Source organism: Saccopteryx bilineata, chromosome 2 (genome assembly GCF_036850765.1).
Source record: "Saccopteryx bilineata isolate mSacBil1 chromosome 2, mSacBil1_pri_phased_curated, whole genome shotgun sequence".
Classification (NCBI taxonomy): domain Eukaryota; kingdom Metazoa; phylum Chordata; class Mammalia; order Chiroptera; family Emballonuridae; genus Saccopteryx; species Saccopteryx bilineata.
Window position 1 is genome coordinate 286165848 of NC_089491.1, and position 19203 is coordinate 286185050.

The 19203-nt window shown below is 43.6% G+C and overlaps 1 protein-coding gene across 1 annotated transcript in view; it reads left to right on the plus strand.

The window, feature by feature from the left end:
* The window catches only part of PAPPA2 (pappalysin 2), a 210646-nt gene that overhangs the window by 100321 nt on the left and 91122 nt on the right, over positions 1 to 19203 (plus strand). The window contains exons 6-11 of the mRNA XM_066261210.1: positions 212 to 333; positions 3659 to 4148; positions 6406 to 6534; positions 8798 to 8889; positions 12403 to 12596; positions 14855 to 15001. Coding sequence (XP_066117307.1) covers positions 212 to 333; positions 3659 to 4148; positions 6406 to 6534; positions 8798 to 8889; positions 12403 to 12596; positions 14855 to 15001 — 1174 coding nt within the window. The remainder of the gene's footprint in view (positions 1 to 211; positions 334 to 3658; positions 4149 to 6405; positions 6535 to 8797; positions 8890 to 12402; positions 12597 to 14854; positions 15002 to 19203) is intronic.

Genomic DNA, 19203 nt, shown 5'->3' on the forward strand with positions numbered 1-19203 from the left:
TCTTGCTTCATCACCTCGCGATTTCTCCTGTTGCTACTTATTTACAAAGATGAGGTTTATACAAGATGGAAACAGAATGAGAAGTTGTGGTGTTCCCCATCACTCTCGGGGTCTCACTACCAATCGCAACCCCCTCAACCCCAGAGGTCTTCACAAGTCATTCTCCAAGTCATCTGATGGACTCTCCCATCCCCCCTCTCCATCTTCCTAGGGCCCGGGGCAGCGTGTGCAGCGCCTGCACTGAGGACGGCACGTTCCGTCAGTACGTGCACAAGGCCTCTTCCCGGCGCGTGTGTGACTCCTCAGGGTACTGGACTCCAGAGGAGGCAGTAGGTAAGGGACCATGGCTTTTCCATTTAGACCTTGGTGGTTGCTGAACATGGGGGTGGAGGTAAAAGATGGAGAGGTTGTGTGTGTGTGTGTGTGTGTGTGTGCACGCATGTGTGTCTTTCTGGGAAACGCTCTGCCTGGTACCTTTGTGTGCTGGATGTCCCACGTCCTTCACGTGTGCCCAATGGCTATGGAGGGGCATAGGTCAGCACAGAGGATGGGGGTGGAGGCGTCAGCTGAGACAGGAGGTGCTCATATTCCATGGAGCAGCCTTGCTGCAGGACAGGGCAGGCTGACCTGTCCCCTGTCTCCGTCAGGAGAGTAACAAGGACCTCATTGTGGGAGCACTCATGCATAGGCAGAGCCAGTCTGGCTTTGGCGTGGGATACACGAGGGCTTCCAAACTGACCATTGTCCTTTTTGTCATTTTATAAGTCCCAATAATCACCGGGACTGGTTGTGCTTTGGATAGGATCCAAGCTAGGCTCGGGGGAGGGGAGGTGTTTTTCCTGTCCCTTTTCCCTTCTCTCCCCCAACTTTTCAGTGGCGTATTCACTCGTGTATGTACATCAGGGCCTCTGGGACATGCTAGAGCATGAACATCAGCCCAGCTCAAGTCCGGAAAGCGCTGTTACATGAGTTTTAGCACTGGCTTGACTCTTCCATTATCACCAATCTTCAGTGTCTCCATCCTCGTCATCCTTCTCTTTTTCTTATACTTATTAAGATCCTCAAGGCTTCTCAGTACGCTATGTTGGACACGCTCCTCTTTGAGTTGGCAGTCTTGACTCTGACAAGAAGGAATGGAGAACATCGGTCGGTCTGAGAGCCGACTGTGCCTACAAGCTGTCCTCCTGGGCTCCCAGTCACTCAAAGGACAGGAGTCTCGAGGAGAAACCTGGAGGGAGACGATTTACTTCACAGAGCGTATAGGGCTTTTTTCCAACTGAGTTTTGGGACAGAATGGAAAGTTACTGTAAAATTCACGGTGACATCGCGTTGGACTCATTTGGAGATTGACATTTCATCAAAGGCTGTTTGTGTGGCAGAAAATTTTTCCTTTGCTGGTGTTTTAATGCCCATGAACTCTTTTTTCTTTTTAATTCTTGGAAAAATTTAAAGTTATCTGGTAGATGTGAAAGGAATGAGAAGTTCCGGGTTCTAATTCTTGTTTTGTGTCTTGAGGCAAACTGAGTCAACTTTTAGGGCCTTTGATCATGTTCTAACGTGAGATCACAGTACAAACTTTCAACAGGTAGGGCTGCTTTAGGGTTCACTTCCAAAGGCCTTTACTCTGCTGGTATTATGGGATGACTGTCAGAAAATACTGCTAAGGAACACTGGTCTTCCTCTACTTTGAAAAAAAGCAAAATGGCCCTGGCCGGATGGCTCAGTGGTAGAGTGTCGGCCTGGCGTGTGAAGGTCCTGGGTTTGATTCCCGGTCAGGGCACACAGGAGAAGCACCCATCTGCTTCTCCACCCTTACCCCTCTCCTTTCTCTCTGTCTCTCTCTTCCCCTCCTGCAGCCAAGGCTCCACTGGAGCAAAGTTGGCCCAGGCGCTGAGGATGACTTCATGGCCTCTGCCTCAGGTGCTAGAATGGCTCTGGCTGAGATGGAGCAACACCGAGATGGGCAGAGCATTGCCCCCTGGTGGGCATGCCAGGTGGATCCCAGTCGAGCGCATGCTCCGGGAGTCTGTCTGACTGCCTTCTTTCTTGCTTCTAACTTCAGAAAGATACCCCCCCCCAAAAAAGGCAAAGAACCAAGTCGTACTCGAAATATACACAACAAAAGGCACCAATCCCCTGCACAGCATGCATAAACACATATTTTTATGGACACAATCAAAACCTATTTAATAACACCGAATAAGCACTTGTTGACCACCAGTTAACTGCTTTCTAAATTCTATAGGGAATAGGAAACTGAACCAGACACATGCCTGCTCACACGTCATCTTCTCAGTGAGAACTCCCCAGCCCCCTAACCTAACATGCCTCACCCCACCTGTCACTGTCTAGCCCCTGGTGCTTCGTCAGTTTTCTTCAGAGATGCAGCTACCACTTGGAACTGCCCTTACACCTGTTACCTGTGTAGTGTTGCACCTGTCACCTTATTGTGAGATATATGAGGGCAGGTGCTTTATCTTTCTTGTTCCCCAGTCTATCTTCAACACCTAGATTAGTGCTAAGTGTGAGAGAAGCACACAGCACATTTTTGCCAAGTGAATTAATTGACTCACAATATAGGCAAAGAATAGTAAGGACCATAAGGTGCAGTACACACACACACACACACACACACACACACACACCCTGCACACAACAACAACACACACATGTACGTTTTAACTCATTTTCTCTGGGTTTGGAATGTTGTGTATTTCCCAAATTCTTAAAGGACTAAATAATTCTATTTTTGCAAGTGTGGTTCACAAATATTTCTCTAAAGCATTGTATAAATTATCCACGCTAACTAGAAAAATGAGGGTTAGATAATACTTATACTAGAAATAAGGAAAGCGTGGCTTCAAAAGACCTGTCACAGTCCCCCAGCTGAAGGCACAGTGCCCACTGGAGCGGACCTCTGCTTGTTCCTCATTTAGCACTTTTCCTGCGGCCCCCTCCCACAACGTGAAGGAAGGCCATCTCATATAGAAGGCCACGCTACTGCATTTGCGGTGTTTGGGTTCTCACCATCCCAATTTTCCTTGGCTACTGAATCTCCATTCTCCCCACTCAAGAGTCAGTGCTCCGCTCTCCTGCCTGCAGTGTTCTCTGGGCAGAGATAGGCCAGGCTCACTCACACCTGAACCGAATGTGTCACTGCTAAGGTGCCACTCCGGGCCTGAAGGAAGCTCTGTAGAGCCCCATTAAACAGTGTGGTGTCAGATCGAGACAAACGTTGGCCTTGTTGACAAATGAAGCATTAATTTATCCTAAACTATTAACGAACTAAGTAGAAATAGTCCTCCTCTGCTCAAGGAATCTCCAAGGACGTGACTCAGCTTCTGTGTCAGCCTCATGTTCTCATCTCGGACCTGGGACCTCATAGCTCCACATCCTGTTCCCTGTGCCCTGTGGGAACTGTCTTGCTGGAGGGGACCAGGTAGAGGACATGAAACAAGAACATAGTGCTTTGGGATTGTAACACGTTTGTCCTCAGTAGGACTGAAGATCTAACCCACTGAGCTGGCCGGCTTCTTCAGGAACTTGTTCAACATTTTTTTCTCTTCCCTCTTCTTTCTGGCTGCTGACATGGGCTACTCATTTGCAGACTTACAGTGGTCGTACCTCATGTGTCCGTCTTTCCGTCCCTCTCCCTCAGGGCCTCCCGATGTGGATCAGCCCTGTGAGCCTAGCTTGCAGGCCTGGAGTCCCGAGCTCCACCTGTACCACATGAACATGACAGTCCCCTGCCCTGCGGACGGCTGCAGCCTGGAGCTGCTCTTCCGGCACCCGGTCCACGCCGACACCCTCACGCTGTGGGTCACCTACCTCTCCACGGACTCCTCCCAGGCACTCTTCGACACGGAGATCTTGCTGGAACATCAGGAGTCTGTGCACCTGGGCCCCTTAGACACCTTCTGTGACACCCCACTCACCATCAAGCTGCACGTGGATGGGAAGGTCTCGGGGGTGAAGGTCTACACCCTCGATGAGCGGATGGAGATCGATGCGGCTCTCCTGACATCTCAGCCCCAGAGCCCCCTGTGCTCTGGCTGCAGTCCTGTGAGGTACCAGGTCCTCCGAGAGCCCCCATTTGCCAGCGGCTTGCCCACCGTGGTGACGTATCCTCACAGGAAGTTCACGGACGTGTGAGTGGGGGTGTAGGGCTTGTGGAGCCGTGCCGTCTCCTGGGGTGTGGGGAGGGGTTTTGCTTCCTTTCCTTGCTTTTTTATACCCTGACCTACCCTTAGCTGGAGAAAGGTTCAGAATCTCAGAGGGGATTTTATTCTAAAGTGGCACATCTGAGATGCAGAAAAAATACTTCCCAGGAAACGGCAGGCAGGTGCTCTGACAGATGAGGTCATCGTTATGGGGACAAGAGGTTAGTGCACGGGGCGCTTCAGTTGGACTGAAAGGCACTGCCATGCATAGTCCTATCTGGTGACACCGTTTAATTTCGGGTCCTTTGCTAAAGCTTTCAGATAATCTGCCACAGCTCCTATAATAATACCCAAAGGTTAAAGCCAACTCTTCCATGGCTAAGCAAAGGAGCCAGCAGTCCTGAGACACGATGTAGTCCCATGACTCGCTCATGATGGCCACTTCATGTTTTCCTTTGTCTTGTTCCTCCCTCTCTCCCTCCTTCCTTCTCTCCCTCCCTCCTTCCTTCTCTTCCTCCTTCCTTCTCTCCCTCTCTCCCTCCTTCCTTCCTTCTCTCCCTCTCTTCCTCTCTCCCTCTCTCCCTCCTTCCTTCCTTCTCTCCCTCCTTCCTTCTCTTCCTCCCTCCTTCCTTCCTTCCTTCTCTCCCTCCTTCCCTCCTTCCTTCTCTCCCTCCCTCCTTCCTTTTCTCCCTCCCTCCTTCTCTCCCTTCCCTCCTTCTCTCCCCTCCTTCCTTCCTTCCTTCTCTCCCTCCTTCCCTCCTTCCTTCTCTCCCTCCCTCCTTCCTTCTCTCCCTCCCTCCTTCCTTTTCTCCCTTCTTCTCTCCCTTCCCTCCTCTCCCCTCCCTTCTTCTCTCCCTCCTTCCTTCTCTCCCTCTTTTTCTTCTTTCTCCTATTTTCCCATGTTCCCCTTTTGGTTTCCTTTCCTTAGTAGCAGACTGCCTTTGACAAAGTCAGATCATGTAGGTTGGAGCTCCCTGCTGCTGAGTGCCCCCCACCCGCCCAAGCAGTGTAAAAACAAGCTGACACTCCCTGCCCACTCTTCTCCAGCCATAGAACAGTGTGAGACTTATGCATGGCTGGTAGAGAAGTTGGACAGAAACCACCCTATAGGGAAGCCGTCAGAATCGATTAGAATGTAGAATTGGTTTTGTTTTCAAAATATCTGGCATGCTTATGAAAAGATTGCTTCCCTAGAGAAAGCTAATGCAGACATTGAAAAGTCTTTAATATTTAGGTGTCTTTCATGTTAAAAACCAAAGCCAGTACAGAGGTGGTTAAAGGCGTTTTGGAAACTCCATGACATTCGTAGTTTGATGGTGGCAGCATCAGCAAGAGAGAGAGACTCTGTGGCTGAGCTGGAGAGCGGGTGAAGAAGAGGTTTTGGCAGAGGACTTACGGTGGCTACTCAGGGCAGTCCCAGCAACCCTTTGAGAGCCTGTCCTCTGAAGTCACTCCCACCCCACCTTGACTTTGGTGGTCGTGTTCTGAGTAGAGCAGGCACTGGACAAAATTAAGATGAGGGAAGAATTTGTCTTTGGAACTAGGAGCCCCCCGCTTCTAAATGTTCTGTATCTCATGCTCTCCACCGGCTCAGTGCACTTGGACTCTAGAATCTGGCAAACTCCTTTCATCTCTGCTGTCAACTGATAATGCTCCATGCCTGGTGTCTGTGCATTTGGGCAGGTTTGGCGGTGGGGAGGAATTGTATACATTTCTAATTGTGGGATTTCTTGCACCCCCAAATGATGGAAGTTGTTCTTACTGCCTTCTAGAAGACTGTGCTCTTTGCCCTATGTGTTCATTCTTCTCAAGACAAGAATTTTCTTGAGAGACACAACCAATCAAACAAACAAAAACCTGAAATGCACAGACTCAAGAAGGGCCTTACTGAGCCCAGACTCTGAATTCTACCTTCAGTTTCTTTGATTACTTTGCAAGTTACACTGCTTTTTCAATAATAGGTGACTTTTTTTTTAACACAGTAAAGATATACTCGAAATACTGCCCTCTGAGATTTTGTAGGACTGTTAGTGAGCTCAGTGTTAATTCAGCCATCCTTCATTGCCCGTTCACTAGGTGGAATGTCCTGGAAATGCAGCAATGAATATGGTTTAAAAATTCCACGTGCCCCGATCTTAGTTTCAGAAAATACAGCACATGTTTAACATTTATATTCCCCATCCCTTTCTTTTAAATGCCTGCAAGCTTTCTGGATGTGGTGGTCACAGCCCATTGGTTTCCACAGGGAGGTCACACCTGGGCAGGTATATCAGTACCAAGTTCAGGCTGTGGCTGGAGCAGAACTGGGAGAAGCTTCGCCGCCTCTGAGCCACACCCATGGAGCTCCTTACTGTGGAGACGGGAAGGTGGACAGGTGAGTGTCGTGTGTATGGGAATGGGAGAGCAGGGCCCCTGCCCTGCGCTGACCTGGGGGATCAGCCTCCAGTTTCAGTTTGACTAGTTTTGGAAAAGCGAGTGGCAGGGTGTTCTAGGACCGGATAGTGATCTTGGGAGGTCGCTCACCTTTCTGCACAGGTAAAGAAGGGCCCACTTTTATTTAGGTCTCTCCCCAGGGTGCTGAGATGTTGAGGCTGTTTGGGGGGTGAGTGGCTCTTAAGGCTTCAGAGAACACCTGTGGTTCAGGGAAGAAATTCATGGGGAAGATTACTTGTCAAATGATGCTACAAGAGGATGTGAGGATACCTCCTGGACCGGTGGCCTGTCCCGTGCTACTAACCAGCTGTGTGATCCGAGGAAGGTCAGGGTGGCTTTCTGAGCGTCACTTGCTCCCCGGACACCAGGAAGACCTGGCTGCAGTGTAGTTGGCGGCTATTCTGTAACATCACCAAGGGAGAGGTGGAGTCACGCCTTTGGTTCTTTAGCACGCTGTGTTCCTATCTGTTGCCCTGTTGCGATGCCAACCAAAGGGACTAATTCATTCTGGTTTGCCTGGGATTTTTCCAACCTTAGCATAGAAAACTCCCATGTCCTAGCGGTCACCCTATATTAACTTGCCCTGAATGCCCCTCTAACTTCACCTGTCACTTACATGAAGCTTCTGGGAGGAGGAGGCTAGGATTTGTCTTAGATTCTAATAACACAGACTATTTTTAATTTCCTAAATGAAGTGAAATTATGTTATGTCTTGCAGCCCTAATAGCAAGGAATTCTAGTCTTTCTTGGGGTCCCACCCCATCATCTAGCAATTACTAAGCATTGTTGATCTCCTCGGTCTTCTAAGATCCTTAAGCTTTAGTGTAAACCTATTCCTTTTCATGAAGTATAAACGCCACATGTTCCCAGACCTCAGTGGTGTACGGAGGTGACTGAGGCTCCTTGAATAGCCACACCTTGCCAGTTGGCTGCCAGCTTCTACCTCACTCAGTCTCCGCAGGACGCCTCCCTTCCCTGGTCTCAGTCAAATTTCTCCCTGGGGAAACCTCCCATGTGCGCAGAATAAGTCTGGCTGTTGTTTTCCCTGTACTGTCTGCCTCTTTTTGAGTCTGCTGCCCATCAGGTAGTGTGTTTGGCGGGCTTGGTCTTCACTGCTGCCCAGACGGAGCCCTCCTTGAACAGAACACTACATATGCAAACCACTATAAACCTACAATTGCCCCATCCTGTTAGTTGTTTCTCCCCTGCAATACATGTTAGCAGTCACCAGGTGGTCGTAGGGAGGAAGGATGGAGCACTGAGCCTTAGAGGTGCTTGGACTGAGGGAAGGCTGCAACTGGCTACTAAGTCTCTTGATATTTACATAGATTCCAGTTCTACAGAATCCTGACTTTGGCAACAACCGCATTTAGATTGAACAAAACAGTGAAAAAAAAGTAAAAAGTAGATAAAAATGAACAGGAAACAAAACCACACTTAGACAAACAGGTTTCCTTTTAACCAGCTCCACTTTTTCTCAGACTTTATTTATAGGAGGGCTGGTAGGCATTTCCTAGCTTAAGATCACTTACCAAAAACACTGTAAGGACCCTCACGGGTCTTCTAGATGTTTCTGAGCTCATGAGCTCCTTGAATTTTGGGAATTCCTGCAACCCACTGGACATGCCAATCAGCAGTCATTGACTAATTTGTGTCTTCTATAAATATCTGTATACTTGTGTGTGTGTCGGGGGGGAACGCACTTTCTTAGCTCCCCCAGCTTGCACTTAAAAAAAAATGTTTCCAGTTACAGTTGACATTCAATATTATTTTATGTTTGTTTCAGGTGGACAGTATAGTGGTCAGACAATTAGAGTGTTCCCCTGATATTTCTGGTGCCCACCTGGCGCCATGCGTCGTTATCACACTCTTATAGACTGTATTGCCTGTGCTGGACCTCCCATCCCGTGACTGTTTTGTCACTGCCAGTTTGTGCTCCTCAGTCCTGTCACCTTTTCCACCCACCCCCAAGCCCCTCCCCTCCGGCTGCCATCAGTCTGTTCTCTGTGTCTGTGGGTCTGCTCGGTTTCGTTTGTTTGTTTTCTATATTTTCCACATATACGTGAAATCATTCCAGCTTGCACTTTTTAATATATAATGAGTTTTAAGAAGTTAAAATGATAGTTGTATAAAAGAAAAATCACTTTCTCTCTCTCTCTCTCTCTGTGTGTGTGTGTGTGTGTACGTCTGTTTTTACCTTCTAGGGACCTGGGAGAAGAGTGTGACGATGGAGATCTTTTGAGTGGAGATGGCTGCTCAAGGGCGTGTCACCTAGAGGAAGGCTTCAACTGTGTGGGTGAGTTCAGGGGAACCTGTGTGGGCTCGGGTCCTAGTTTTGTAGGTATCCCCATGTGACACCTTGTTTTTGTGAGCTCTCAATGTCCTGTAACATACAGCTTGGTGATGATGATAATAATGACCGTAAGCTTGGATGTGTCTGTTGTGTGCCAGGCACTAATTGTTTCATGTACATCATATCATATATGCACTGCTCTTAGTATGAGAACACTAAAGTAAGGCACAGAGACCTTAGATACTTGCTTCCTGTTAATATGGCTAGAGGTGGCGATGTCAGGATTTGAACCAAGCAAGTACAGCTCTAGGATCTGCAGGTTAAACCACGAGGTTATACTACCTCCTAGATTAATGTTATCAAGGATTTCTCCTGGGTCCTCATGTCTAACATCAGTGTCAGCTAAGTAACACAGTCATGTAGATTCTACATAAAAATCAGGGTAAGCAATCATTCTAAGCCAAAAGGAGTGCTGTATCATGAGGAATGACAGGGGGAGGATGTTTCTTAATCTTGGAGAATCACTGTTAATGAATAACGGCTAGGTGGCTTTGACTCTGGGCTCCTGTCACTCAGGGAGGCCGCCGAGCACACATCTGATGAAACCATCATCAGCGGGCTTCTTAGAGATGTTCCTTATTTTTCTATTCCCATCTGCATACATCACAATGAGTCTGTGGAATGTAACCACCCAGCAGAATTATTTTAATCAGCGGTGCATTTAAAATTTTTTATAATGTCTCTAAGTCTCAAGATAAAGTAGGATGTGATTATAATTATGTAGAATTTGTCAAGGTGTTAAGCAGTGTACAGAACATGCAAATGACCCTGCTTTCTAGAGCAGAATTGTAAAATCATAGAATCTTAGCAGTCTTCCATTCATCCAACAAAAAACATTCACTGTGCACCATGTACCACGAGTCTCATAGACACCCAATCCCTGTGTGCACACAGGCTAGCGAGAACTGAAGTCCAGCTCCTGAGAGATGTGCCCCTTGTATGTTGCTTCTGCCTACGTACCTCTAGAAGGGAAGAGTGTACCTGGACACCAACCGTTCTGTTTACAAATGGCTTTATCTGTTCTAAAATTCTTCTCTCCTTTCCGGTTTGGAAACTGAGGCTCAGAGCATGTTAGTGACTCATGTATAGACGCTACAGCAGAGCCAGCCTGGACCTCAGCTTTCCAAATGCTGAATCAAGCGCTTTTTTTTTTTTTTTTTTTTGCTATGAAACTACAGAGGATAATTTTTTCCCCTGTTTTATTTGACTACCATTCAGATATTTGAAATGCCTCCCCATTATTCTCTTTTCCAACCCAAACATCCCCTCATGTGATTAGGTTTCCAGACCCTTTCCTATTTACCCTGACCTGGCATGCTTCACGTGGTCAATGCCCAGGAAAGAATCCAGTACTCCAGATGTGGTCTGGATGTGCAGAATATGCTGACCCGATCACCTGCCCTCGCCTAGATGCGAGTATTTGTTAGTCCCAGTTTGCATCTGCTTTTTGCAGTACATAGAGGGCTCATACTGAACACACAGACAGACACACACACACACTCCCCCCGACAAACACTGTGCCTTCTCCGATGCAGCTGAAATCTCACTAGAGCAGACCTCACTTGGTTGCTGTCGCATCTGATCCCATTATGTTTGGCTCGTATTTCCTTCATCTTTAACTCCAGTAAGACTATACCTAAATTTTACAGGGTGAAGTAAACAATAATATATTCCATGGTTGGACATCTGTTTCAGTCAGTAACACATTTATAGTAGGCTAAGTATATAGTTCCATTTCATTATTTCTCCAAAAGTTAGGCTTGAAAGCATTGTTGTGAAATGGGTTTTAAAAGAATCTGTTGTTTTTAGATGGATTTGAAAAAGTCAGAGGTAAAAATTTTAGGTATGTGGTGAAAAGAAACAGAGAAGCAAAAAGAAGCAGTCACTGGTTCATAAACAGAAAAAACAAATATGTATGTTATAAATAATATATATGTTATAAAATATATACACATATATGTATATCCATCTAAAATATATACATATTTATGTACATAAATACATGTATACATACATCTCTATTCACACACACACACACACGTAGAAAAACTGAATTATCATGGGAAAGTCATTCCAAACACACACACGTTGACTTTGGAGAGTGATTTGGGCAGGCTGTGTGTTTGATGAAATGTAGGAATTTAAAGCCCCAAATAGGCTCAGAACCAAGTCCTCAGAACAGTAGTGGCTTATTCCTGGCAAGTGAAACTCAGTTTACCACAGAAGGTCATAGACTTGAATAAATTATTAAGGAGAATGATTAATAAACACGTGTTGATGAGCAGTGAAAATTGCTGGAAGAGCCCTGTGGGATTGCTGTGAATGAAAAAGGTTGGTATAGCAATGGTACATTTTAGTAAGGATGTTACTGAATGTGTACCTGGATGTTGGGGTTTTTTTGGATTGTGACTGTAATTTCAGGTCCAATTATTTTAAGTAGAATTAGAATTGTGCTGCTAATATTAGTTGTTCTACATTTTGGTGGAAAATGCAATAGAACTTAATAAATGGTTCTGTAACTGCCTCTCAGCTTTCCATGTTTGAAACCAGTTTACATCGCGACAGTTAAGTACTATTCACTTACAGTTATCTTATGAGCAAGTATAGAACACGTCCATACAACACAAGCTTGATTTACTAGCCTGATCGTTTTTCTTAAGTATTCATTTCTCACCTGCTTGCTCTTGGAGACGGTCCTGTGTGAGCAAGAGGCAGTGTGGTGTAATGCGGAACCCCCGAGCCTGCATTCTGTAAGCTTGAGTCAAGCTTACCCAATGCTCTATGGCTTATGGGTCAAGGGACTTTGACAAGTCACTTAAAATCACTGAGACTCAGGTTTCCTATTTATGAAGCAAACAAAACACATGCCTCACATGGTTGGTGCGAGATTAGAAGAAATAATAGGTAGTAACCCTTGTCAACATGGAGCCGGGTCGTCCCGTTTCAGGTCGGCTGCACAGTGAGTTCAAGAAACAAATGGTAACTGGAAACCAGTTTCTCAAGGGCTTCATTACTTCTAGAACTGTGAGGGGGATCCGAATACCTCAAGCATTTTGCCATTTATTTAAATTCTCTCTGTTCTGGGGATATCAACATCTCTGATATCCCCAGTTTCCCCTAAGTATCCTGTCCAGCTATTTCTTAAAATTGTTTTCTATATCCAGCCCACAGCCCCTTTCCTCTCCCTATTTCTTCTCCTCCCATCTCACAGCTTTCTATACCTTTATTATATAGGCGAATTCTACCGTTTTCCCAATGAAAAATAATTCTGCTTCTTTAGAGACAGAGAGAGAGAGACAGAGAGAGAGAGTGTGTGTGTGTGGTCTGCATTTTTGGGGTGACCATTTCGACTGCCAGTTATAGTACTCTCTAGTGGGCTGGATAAAAAATTGTAATTATTTTTATGTGACATATATAAAAACACATTTCCAAACGTCATGCGATATTTGTTGGCAGGAGAGCCAAGCCTGTGCTATGTGTTTGAGGGAGATGGGATATGTGAGCCTTTTGAGAGGGAAACCAGCCTCACAGACTGTGGCCTCTATACTCCCAGTGGATTCTTGGATCAGTGGGCTACCCAAGCCTACTCCGCTCACGAAGACAAGAACAAGTGTCCTGTTTCCTTGGTAACAGGAGAACCTCACTCCATGGTAAGTTAAGCCAGAAGAGTCAAGTCTGAGAAAATTGTGAAGTGACAGTTTTCTCCTGACTTTGACATCAAATTTAGTCCTTACTGAACTGTGAATAAGAGAATGTGAAATGAAAAGCTTCCAGACTAGCCATTAAATCTCATCCCCACCCTTACCAGTTTTCACCTAGGAACCTTTGGCTATGCAACGGATGGTTTTTGTTTTTGTTTTTTAATTTTTTTATTTTTATTTATTTATTTTTTCCCTGAAGTTGGAAACAGGGAGACAGTCAGACTCCCGCATGCGCCTGACCGGGATCCACCCAGCACGCCCACCAGGGGGCGATGCTCTGCCCATCTTGGGGCATCACTCTGCCGCAATCAGAGCCATTCTAGGGCTTGAGGCAGAGGCCACAGAGCCATCCCCAGTGCGCCCGGGCAAACTTTTGCTCCAATGGAGCCTTGGCTGCGGGAGGGGAAGAGAGGGACAGAGAGGAAGGAGAGGGGGAGGGGTGGAGAAGCAGATGGGCGCTTCTCCTGTGTGCCCTGGCCGGGAATTGAACCTGGGACTCCTGCACACCAGGCCGACGCTCTACCACTGAGCCAACCGGCCAGGGCCTGCAATGGTTGGTTTTAAGGTATACAAGAGCATCTCAAAATTAGCCTTCAAAGTACACATATCAGGAATTACCCTTGAGCTTTGTGTTTGGGAGAATTCGTTTTAAGTGAAGAAAAAGGAGCAAGAGTCAGAATGCCTGGGTTACACTACAGGATTCACCAGCATTACTAGTATTATTAACTAAACGATAGTCTGACAAGTCACCTAACCTCTGCGCTTTGATTTTCTCATACATAAAATGGACATAGTCATCCTTTTGCATTCAACTCAGTGGTTTACTACAAAGATCAATAAAATTTTAAATTTATCTTAAAGATCAAAGTGTAATTTGATTTAAATAATTCTTAGTATTGAAGAGATTCTAGAGTTAATACTAAAAACAAATGTTTAGGTGTGCAACTTTTCTAGAATACCCATCTAAATAAATAGGAGATCCCCCTGAGGACTCTAAGGGCTGACTTCTGTGAGTTATAGTTGAATACTGAAAAGCAGATTGAGAACTTGACTGTTAGGTACTATTCCAGGTGTGTCCATTGCCAAATAAACCCTTTCATCATAACAACAGGCAATACAGCCCTTTTGAGAGTAGTGTGATTTAGCTGTCAGGTATGTTAGGTCAGGATGGAGTCACTGGATTTTAGACTTGAGGAGATGACCCAGGAGACTGAGGGACCAGCCAAGGTTGGTATTCCAGTTCTGGAAAATTGTCAGTCAAGGGCCAAAGTTTCTTCTGGGGTCCAGTTCTTTGCATCATTGGCTTGCAACTTCCTTCCTCCTGCTGGTAAGATGACTGCTGTTCTTTGAGGCATGAAGTAGGCATTTCACGCAGGAAAAAGGGGAGTAGGTGCATGCTAGCTGCCTCTTTCATTTCTCATTGGGAAAATGGCAGCTTTTCTGGAAGTTCAACACTATAGACTTCTACCAGCATCTTCTGGTTCAGATCCAGGTTACTTAATCACCTTAGTTGTAAGGGACCCTGAGCAGATGAGCATTTAGAATGAGATACGCTGTCCCTTGAACAAAGTTAGAGTATGTTAATATGAAAGGAAGGGGAAATGGATATGGGTAGGCAACTAGGCATGTGTCTGCCACACTGCCTCAGCCCAATCCTGGCATTTTTCTCATAAGTTCTGGTGCCCAATGGCAGGAAACCAGGAAAGTTGGGAGATTCTGAGTTAGCGCTAGCTTTCTATAGTGGCTTCTCGTCTAGCCCGTCAGTCTTTCCGAAATGAAGCGTAAGAAATTTCCTGGAGTTTCTCATCTCTGGCTTCTCTACCAATCTGAGCGCTCAGCAGTTCCCTGACTCAGTAGCCTCTTTCTTGCGGCCAGTAGGTTCTGCAAGGTGAGGATCTGACCATTGTCCTGGATGGACTCCCATGGCTAATCCCAGAAGCACTTGCCTGAAATGTGCCTGGACTATTCTGTGGGCAAAATCTCCTGATCGATGGTGGGCTGAGAATTGTCATGCATGTTTGTTTACCCAAGCAAGTTATATCTGGTGGCTAACAGAGAGCACCGAGACATTGCTCTGCATTGAGAAAGATTTCTGCCAGTGACACAGTCACTGGGCACTCAGAAAGAGGGGAAAGGTTTGGATTTGAGCTAGAGAGTTTTCTCATCTCACCCTCCACATTGAATTCTTGGTTGAAATTGCATTTCAGATTTGCACATCGTCCCATCCGCATTTGCCAGAGCACCATCCCCTTCCTGGCTGGTTTCCCTGTGTCCCCAGTGGAAATAGATCTCGTGATGAAGGCAGTGAGCAGCAAGGAGGTAGCCTGGACAGAGCGGATGAGGTGTGGCTCAAAGTAAGTAGCCCAGATGTTTCTCCATGAAGGCCGCAGATAGATTATGTGGGGGTCTATGTATATGTATATGTATGTATGTGTATACATATATGTATGCACGTGCATGTTTATATGTGATTCATTGGAATGCCTTGTCAGGATATTTCATTATCACTGTGTTTACATTTTGAATTTATTTTTACCTCTTTTTGAAATGTGTGCTTCTTTCTAAGTAATCAGCTTTTAATGGAACTGTAACACACACATCGGAAAGTGGCAAGATAGAAATGCACAGATGGATGAATTTTTACAGTGTGCACTCTGACCACCGCACAGGTCAAGAACCAAAACACTAACATCACCCCTAAAAGGTTCTCTCGTTTCTCTCAGTTGTTATACCCCAGGTATTTACTATTCTTACTTCGACACCATTGATGGGTTTTGTCTGGCTTTGGCCTTCCTGTGAGAACCTGTACAGCATGTACCTTGTGTGCCAGATTCTTCTCCCCTCACGTTCACACCGCTTTGCTCAGCAGCGGTGTTTGTCTTCACCGTGCCACACGTTCCAGTGCATTGACACACCACAATTTACTTGTCCATATTGGTGAACATCTGGGTTATTTTTTTGTTTTTCTCTATTATGATATTACAAATAGTTCTGCCATAAACCTTTCTGTACACCCCTTTTGGTGACTGTGTAGAAATAGTTGGGTATATTTGCAACTGCTTGAACACAGGTAGAGAGATGGCCAACTTTAGTAGATAATCCTAAATAACTTTTCACAATCGTTATGCTTCCACCAGAGGCTTCTGAGTATTCCAGTTGCTTCACGTTTTCACCAACTGTGGTGTTGGACATCGTAGATTTAGCCATCCTGTTGGCTATGTAAAGGTATCCCCTGATGGCTTCGATTTATTGTGTTTATGGAGTCTTTGTTCTGGTCTACTGGTTGCATAGTCTTGCATCGATGTCATGCTCTTACTTTCTGTACATTTTTGACAAGTCTTAAAATCTGATAATGTTAGTTCTAAAATGTTTTCTTTTTTTTCCCCAGAATGTATTGGGTCTTGGTCCTTTGAATTGCCATGTAAATTTTATAATCAGTTTCAAGTTCCACATGTGGAAAAAGAAAATCTGATGCAGTTTTGACTGGGATTTCATTGAGTCTCAAGTCAATTTGGGAAGAGATTTGCCTTGAACTTACTAGTCTTCTGATATGTTCTTACAGTTACTTAAATCTTTTTTAATTTCTCTTAACATTTTATAGTTCTCTGACAGAGGGAGTTGAGTTCTATCAAAGGCTCTTCTGCATCTGAGATGTTCATATTATTTTCCCCTCTGTCCTGTCAGTGTCTTGACTTACTTTGATAAACTTATGAATGTGAACCAGTCTTACATACCTGGAAAAGTAACAACTTGAAGTTGATGTACAGTCCTTTGTCAATAATTTTGGAATCTTTTTGTGGATATTTTAAGTGATTTTTTAAATCTATGTTCATTAGAGCTTGGCTCCCAATTTTCTTGTGTTTTACTTTCTTGTCAGGTTTTATGATAAAGGCTAGATTTGACTTCTTAAAACAAGTTTCTTTTTTCTCCAGTTCTCTAGAATATTTTGTATAAGGTTGGTGTTAATTTTAGAGGTATTCATCAGTGATGCAATTTGAATTTGGGGTTTTCTTTGAGGAAATATTTTAAATTATGTGTTAATATTTTAAAACCAATATAAAAGAATTTGGGTTTTCTATTTTTTCTTAGGTCAGTTTTGGTGAGTTGATTTTTTTCCAAGATATTTGTCCATTCTTTTCTAAATATTGAATTTATTGGCACTATTTATTGGCCTCTTATTTTCTTTGTAATATTTACATGATCTCTAGGACTTTTTTCACTATTGCTAATTTTTGGTTTCTGTCTTATTTCCTTTCTGCTCAGTTCTGCTAAAGCCTTATTAATTTTATTAATATTTTATTGATATATTTACCTAACTAGATATACACAAACATATATCTGTATATATGCATATATATATATGTTTTTTAATGAAATCTTTATGATTTTCTATATATAGTATCATGTCATCTGCAAATAATGACAGTTTTACTCCTTTTCTGATTTGGATGCCTTTTATTTATTCTTCTTGTCCAATTGCTGTGGCTAGGACTTCCAGTGCTGTGTTGAAAAGAGTAGTGAAAGCTGACATCCCTGTCTTGTTCCTGATCTTAAGGGAAATGCTTTAAGATTTTTCCCATTGAGTATGATGTTGGCTGTGTATTTTTATAACTTATACTTCAGAGACATACCTGAGAAAGCATGTTCTCCCTTTACTTTTTGTACATTAAAAAAAAATTTGCATTAGCTATTCATTATTTATGAACAATTATTTTCCATATATATTTTAGACTAAGCCTTAGATCATTTCTTTTGCCTCTTAGAAAACAGGCTAGTATATATGAGATGAAATAAACACTTGATTTTCATCAATTGACATAATCATGTGATTTTTCTTCTTTGATCCATCATTATATTGAATCGCATTGATAGTTTTGCTTTATTTTTTAGATATCAAATCAATTTTGCCTTTGTGAAGTGACCTTGTTTATGGTATATTTAAAATATATTTTTGGGTTTAATTAATTTTTATTTTGGAATTTTGCTTTTTTATCTATATGTGGAATTAGTTTATATCTTTTTTTTATTTTCAGGTTATACAAGCCTTATAAAATTGGGCAGTTTTTCATTTTTGTACATTTTCTGAAACTACTTGTATAAAATAGGAATTATCAGTCCCTTCAGAATTTGGCAGAATCCACCTGTAAAACCAACTGGGCCTGGGGCTTCTTTGAGAAAAGATTTAAGATTGTCATTTAAATGTCTTTGGTTTTTATTAAAATAGTCATTTTTCTTTTCCAATTTTGAATTATTGGTTATTTCCATAACTGTATTAATTTTTTTCACATATTCAAATTTAGTGCTGATGGTTGTTCATAATGTATTTTTATTATGTCTCATCTTTGTTTAGCTGTAGTTATCAATCCCTTTATATTGATTGTATGGTTTTGAACTTACTTTTTCTCTTTTTCTTGATTACTTGTGCCAAGGATTTCATCAAATAACTATTTTTTTTCCATTTTAGTTCTCTCACTAAGTTCTGTATTTTTATTTTTATTATTTATTCTCTTCCTGTGTCTCTGGATTTATAACAATGTTCTTTGCTAGCTTCTTGTGTTGAATTCTTGAATGGTTTGTTTTCATCATTCATAATTTCCCCACCCCTCAGCACCCTTTGAGTACTGAGTTCTTTTCACCCTTACTGACCCCTGGGAGTGAGTTTTTTTCAAAAAATGAAATCAGTTCCAATTTCAGTTTTATTAACTTAAAATCATGTTTGATAACCAATTTATGGAACATACATTTGCCTTTTTTTAATGTTGCCTTACACATTTTTGTTGTTGTTGTTGTTGTTTTATAGGGACAGAAAGAGAGTCAGAGAGAGGGATAGATAAGGATAGACAGACAGGAATGGAGAGAGATGAGAAGCATCAATTATCAGTTTTTTGTTGCGACACCTTAGTTGTTCATTGATTGCTTTCTCATATGTGCCTTGACTGGGGGCCTCAGCAGACTGAGTAACTCCTTGCTGGAGACAGCGACCTTGGGTCCAAGCTCGTGAGCTTTTTGCTCAAGCCAGATGAGCCTGCGCTCTAGCTGGCAACCTCGGGGAATTGAACCTGGGTCCTTTCACATCCCAGTCCGACACTCTATCCACTGCCCCACTGCCTGGTCAGGCGCCTTACACATTTTTAAAATAAATCGATCCTACTCTGGATGGTCAGGAGGCATGAGGACATACATGAATGTTCATACTACTCAAAGGGTTAATTGTACCCCATAAATATTAGCTTACAGTACTTTCATTGACAAACTGCCCTAAGTATTTTTTAATATCCCATAATTTCTTTGTAAAAGCATGGATTTTTAATAGCCTGGTTGGCATCCAAGAGCATCAGCGTCACCTGAGAGCTAGGTAGAAACACAGAATGTCAACTAGCTAAAGGTTTCTCTGTTGGAGAGGGTACGACTTCTCATTTATATTGGAATTATTTCTGTACACATGATTGAAATTTCTAAAGTGTTCTTGCCTTTCAAGAGAGAACCTTCTGTTTGTAAAATTAACCTCTGTGGGTCCCTGCATCTCCTGGGAATCCTGAGAAAGCAAAGATGCCTG